Genomic DNA, 5,666 nt, shown 5'->3' with positions numbered 1-5,666 from the left:
AGACTCTTATTCATAATTTATTTGAGTGTAATGCCTTAGAAATAGAGATCAGAGTGCAGAACAGTTGAACCACTGGGTGGCACTAGAACATTCAGCCATCCTGTTGTGGTTGTGTGTCGAGATCATTACTCTCTCCAATTATTAACTAACTTTACAGTTAGTTGTTGGTTGAAGAGTTTGCTCTAGAGACTAGAAATTACTTATAATATATGCTGACATCATAAGCCTCAGTAGTCATGATGTTAGGGAGTGGTATCTCAGACCAGTAGAAGTGTGTTTAAATGTGAACTGAACTTAGTTTTCAGTCATTTACTTAGGCTGCSTTTCATCTTTTTTTCTACTGATTGGTCTTCTGGACCAATCACATCAGATGTTTTCACATCAGACCTTTTTCAGAGCTGGTCTGATTGGTCAAGACAATTAGTAAGAAAAATAATCAGAATTTGTCTCAATAATTCAATCAGAATAACATTGAGATGGATGTTCTTCACATTTTAATTAAATGCATGAAATTTAGGAAAAAACAACCATTTTGGTGCATCACCTTAATTTGAAGAAATTCTTATAAACAAAAGATATTGTTTCAGATGCTTAGTTCTTGTTTGTTGAGGATCCTCAGTTTAGCAGAGCCACAGTATCTTACAGAAAGTGCTACAGAATCTGTCAATAGAGTTGAAGACTAAATGTGCCGATGACTGTTTGAGCTGAGCAGGCTAGGGAATGTAACCTCTTTTTCTCCTCAAAAGGTTTTCAGCATGACGTTTTATTTACACATCTGACCAAAAGAATCCTATACACAGGAAATGCTTGTGATTGTGAGTTCCTCTCCTCAAATGTGGGGAAGTTTATTTATTTCCACAGGCATTCCTGATTTGCACTCTCAAGGTCTGCAGTGAGGGTTTCAGAGGAGTATAAATTTAAGCTATATTTAGAAGTGGGAGTTTGGGCTAAGAGTTTTCATGATTATGTTGTCAATAACGCTCTGATTTCATGCAGGTGTCATAACAAAACCCTACAAACCCACTGCTTATTTATGCGACTGTATACAGTATGCAACTTTACAGTTCAATACCATAACAACTTTCGTTCACTGTAAATCACATAGTGACCTCAAGGAAACAGATGGCAATGCTCTGGTTGATACAGTATTTGTGTTAACAGTACTTTTTGCTATGGGAAATTTGATCAACTGGTAAACAAATGTATGTTTACTGATGCCCATAGCTCTAATCCTGATGCAATAGGCCTACTTACTGTGGGTCATGAACAAGTTTAACTCTTCCCTTCATAATTATTGTAGGTGCTATTATTCCAAGGTGTAAGTCTGTATGAGGGAGAGCATTGAAGACTGGCTGCAGGGCTATACTGAAGAATGCATGACCAAATGTAATGATCTTTACGTTTTATAGGCTAAGATTGAATGTGTTACACTGCAATGTCCTCAATTTACTTTTGTCAATTTTCATAGAATTAAATCAAGCTGATGTGCAATGTATTCTTTTAGTTTATTACGGTTTGTTTTTACATTCAAGATGGAAAAAGAAAACTTTGTAAAATTATATTTATTTTCAGATACCATAAAGCTACCACTTTAACATTGAAATGTAACACCGGAGGATCAGCACAGAATATAACTCACATAACAGTGAAATGGCAGGCACTCCGATGACAAGCTCAGAGCTACTACATATAAAACRCTCATTTTAAGAAACATTTACATTTACTAAAACATCATCCGTATACTCATGAGGGCTTTTCGTCAAATGCAAAGGTATTTTACGCGCACCTGCTCATGGGAAGTGAAGGTAGCCTAATAATCATAATCATAATCATTATTTAATCATAATTGGTTCATCATTATAGTGCTGATAGGCTCTTGATCAGATGGTTGTAGAAGTCCAATTATTAATATCATATTCTCTCTTCCCACTGCACGAAAATGGTGACACTCGTGCGTAATATCTTTAGATGTTCCCATTATATCACATCACCTCTCGTTTGTATATCACTTTGCCTATTTGAAATGTAGAACTTTCTCAGGGCAGGTGAATGATAAGTAAGAGCAAAGAGGAAATTCCATCTGGTACAGCTGGTGCGTGCGTGCACCCAAGATAACAGACGGATTGAATGTGTGACTTTGGGGGTCCAAGCCCGTCTGTGCTGTCACACCAACGCTGCTTTTGTGCATTTGGTTTCCCTTTTTTGATAAGATACTGTCTATGCTAAAACATTTTGATTTGTCCGTTGCTCTGCTTGGGACAGTGGGTATAATGTCCTTTGTTCTGCACAGAATAGATGAGTTCAAGTTCACCGCGCAACCGGACAGGACAGGAGAYCCGTTCTCCCTCCCATCAAATGCTAGTATGCTGCTGTCTGGTTCAACCTCGTGGAGGGAAGACGCTCCTGAAAGATGCGCTGCGTCCAACCAGACCCTGTGGTCCTGAACCGGTATGCACCTTGGACCGAGGCGCGCGTCAGTGGATTGACTGCCGTACATGTCCTGCGTGGATTCAATTTGGATTTCATTGTGCACATTTACATTTGGGCCATGGCCAGACCCACTTTGCTGCATCCCAACATTGTTGAACTCACCAAGAACATATTTTAAATCTGAACATTTCTCATAACGTCTATGCTGTTGTTCCATTTCTGTGCCCACCACAGCTCTCTCTCCAGCTGACATTGGCCTACCCATCCTCCTCAGGTAAGCATCAGGTGGAAGTTTAGACCCTGACGGGTTCGAGGACACCGGACCCCTGTTCCTCTTGTGAGTAGTTTTGGACTCTGCAGTCTCTTGACCCTTTAGTTTTCTCTTCCTCCGTCTATAGTTCCCGTGGTCGAACATGTCCAGACACTTGGTGTCCAAAGTCCAGTAGCTGCCTTTACCGGGCCGGCCCTTCTCTCTCGGTACCTTGATGAAACAGTCATTTAGAGAGAGGTTRTGACGGATTGAGTTCTGCCAKCCCTGCTTGTTGTCATGGTAAAAAGGGAAGTGGTCCATGATAAACTGGTAAATGCCGCTCAGCGTTGCGCGCTTCTCCGGAGCGCCCTTTATAGCCATTGCGATAAGTGCAATGTAGCTGTACGGAGGTTTTTGCGGAGGTTCCTGCCGATTCGGGACGAAACCCAAAGYGGGAAGAATGGTACCGCCGTCGCCTCCATATAAGTAAATCAAGGAGGAATTTGAGAGATTGAGCGCCGAGGGTGGCACTCCAAGCTGCGGCACTCTGCTGTGGTACAGGCTCATGACGCTGGAGCGCTATTTCCTTCCCAAGGAAACTTTAGCCCGCAGAGAGAGCTGCTTTTGGAATGACGGGCTCCCGCTGCGTCCCTGCCTCATGAGTCTAAAAATGTTAAATAATTGTTGTACGTTTGCTGTTTTATGTTGACTTTGCACTGGAAAATAAATGTTCGATCATAAACACTCGTTGTGTTTTCAGCCCACCCACATTAATTAAAATTTCATTGCCGAAAGCGGCTCTCTCCCCGCGTGTCCCCTGCGTACCAGCCAATGGTGTGCTTGGTTATTCCCTCATTTGTTTATAGAATTAGTCTGTTGATAAGTCTGCCCACCCAAGTTGAATCAAGCTGTGTTTATTTGGAAAAATTTCCGGGCACCCAATACATAAACGCACTGATCTGATGTTTGAAATATCACGTCCACCCTTGACGCTCAAAGTTGCTCACACAGAGAGAACAAGCAAACGGCCGAGTTCTTTCTGGACGTTGCTGTGGGTTACTTGAAATGAAAACAAAGAGTATAAAAGAAAAATAACTTAAACAATTGTCTTTTAACTCAAGTTGTGTCAGAYCCCCCTACATTAGCAATAAAAAAAGAGAGAAGGTATAGCCTATAATTTACACATTTAATCCCCAAACCTGCATGGTGTAAATAGGCACAGCTTTTATTTCATTTATAGCAATACATAAAATATACTTTAGGTAATTGTTTTATAATAGAGCATATCCCCCTGCTATACTGCTTGGGGAAAAAATGAACACAGTGTTTTAACGGTTTTATCAAGAGATGAGCGAGAAAGCCACCCACTGCCATAAAAGGAGAATTTGGCAGGACGTGAAGGTAAACAGTATTATTTGTGGATGCGTGCATGATGCTTTATATTATGTATTTTCCTGTTTATAAGACGGAGGAGGATTATAACAACTTTACAAGTGCACACAGCTGGCCGGTGCTTACATTACGAGTTTGGAGGTTTCAGCATATATAAACTCTGGAGTTTTTTTGAGTTTGTCTTTTTCCCTCTCCTCACAAACTATGATTCATTAAGAAATAAGCCAACATGCCCAAAAGCAGCCTATATGTATCACTCAAGTACTTAGACCACACACTCATCTGATGTTGTAGGGTGCTGTTGCAGACCATTCCGTTCATTGACCTAAAATAAAATATATAGAAATATAGCCTGCTATAAGAGTGACGTATTTGACATTTACATTTTAAACATAATATATGTGGTGAATGCAAAAAGGAAAATAATGCGGTCAATGAGCTCAGGCTATAGTCTATTTTAATGTACGCTATTATTTGATAATTGTTTTGTGGACATCATAAACTTGGCCTACACTAATTTTTTGGTTCGGTTAGTGGCTAGATGGCCATTAGAAAATAATTGTCTAACCAGTAACACCTGGGGGTAATGAAAATTGAGTAATGAAAACGTTTAATTTGATAGAGAAATAGGATATATAGGTCCCCTTTGAATGATATCAATATTGCATTGACATACAGAGTGTTTAAATTGCATTGGAGAAAGTGTGAAATACTATCTAATTATTTTAGCACTGAAATGCCCCAAAGGAGTTCAGAGCAACCCTGACAAGCATATACGGATTATAGTTTTGGTTATTAAAGACAGTAGGCCTGCTTTCCGGGAACAAAAATAAATACATTTGGCGACATCTAAAGGCAAGAACGAGAATTGTGTGCATTTTTTGCTATCCTCTGAATATTTGAAAATAGTTCACACACTGACGTTGGGGTTTTTCCGCTGTCATATTATTTTTGCAGTCTTGCTGCAAGCTGCAGCACAACGATGGTTGAGAAGAACAACATYATTTATAGCCTATGTGTTATGATTATTTGTTGGTATTGCTCTGGTCCATGCACATAAAACAGATGCGCATGCAGCTCATATGCTGTGTTCTAACACGTGGGAAACTCGGAAAATACTACTTGTAAACGGGGAGCAAAGACTCGGTGTGGACATACTTGCGAACATTAAAAATTTAAACAGTTTCTCAGTTTAAAAAATTCTCAGCCATAAAATTCTTAAAATAACTAACACTGTTATTGCACAACTGCCATATGTAGGATTATAAGGAGAGTCCTTGGCTTTATTAAAGTATGGCGCCTTTGGCAAACAAGCTGCGTCAACCATAAACTAAAAATACAGATATCATGCTCATAAACAAATTAAAGTATTCAAAAAACATATTAATGTTTTTTTTTAAATAAATAATATTTTGTGGCATTTAACTGCAGAAAATGCTGTTATCTAGGTTATTTCCCTAGTATGTGATGTCAGAGTTCAKYATGTGGGAGAAGTCGGAGCTCAGAGATGATATTGTATTTTTACTCGTGGAAAATGCATCTAAAGTGTATGTCACATTCACAGTTTACAGCAGATATAAGGTGCAGCGAAATG

General features: G+C 39.5%; 1 protein-coding gene across 1 annotated transcript; it reads right to left on the bottom strand.

Moving 5' to 3' along the window:
- Window positions 1-1,486: 1,486 nt before the first annotated feature.
- foxl1 (forkhead box L1) lies at window positions 1,487-3,370 on the bottom strand. The gene has a single exon (XM_023985330.1). The coding sequence runs from the start codon at window positions 3,245-3,247 to the stop codon at window positions 2,015-2,017; it is 1,233 nt and encodes a 410-aa protein (XP_023841098.1). The 5' UTR covers window positions 3,248-3,370; the 3' UTR covers window positions 1,487-2,014.
- Between the last annotated feature and the right edge of the window lie 2,296 nt (window positions 3,371-5,666).

The sequence above is a fragment of the Salvelinus sp. IW2-2015 genome, linkage group LG4q.1:29, assembly GCF_002910315.2.
Source record: "Salvelinus sp. IW2-2015 linkage group LG4q.1:29, ASM291031v2, whole genome shotgun sequence".
Lineage (NCBI taxonomy): Eukaryota > Metazoa > Chordata > Actinopteri > Salmoniformes > Salmonidae > Salvelinus > Salvelinus sp. IW2-2015.
The sequence above is the reverse complement of the archived record's forward strand: the minus strand, read 5'-3'. Positions and strand labels throughout refer to the sequence as shown.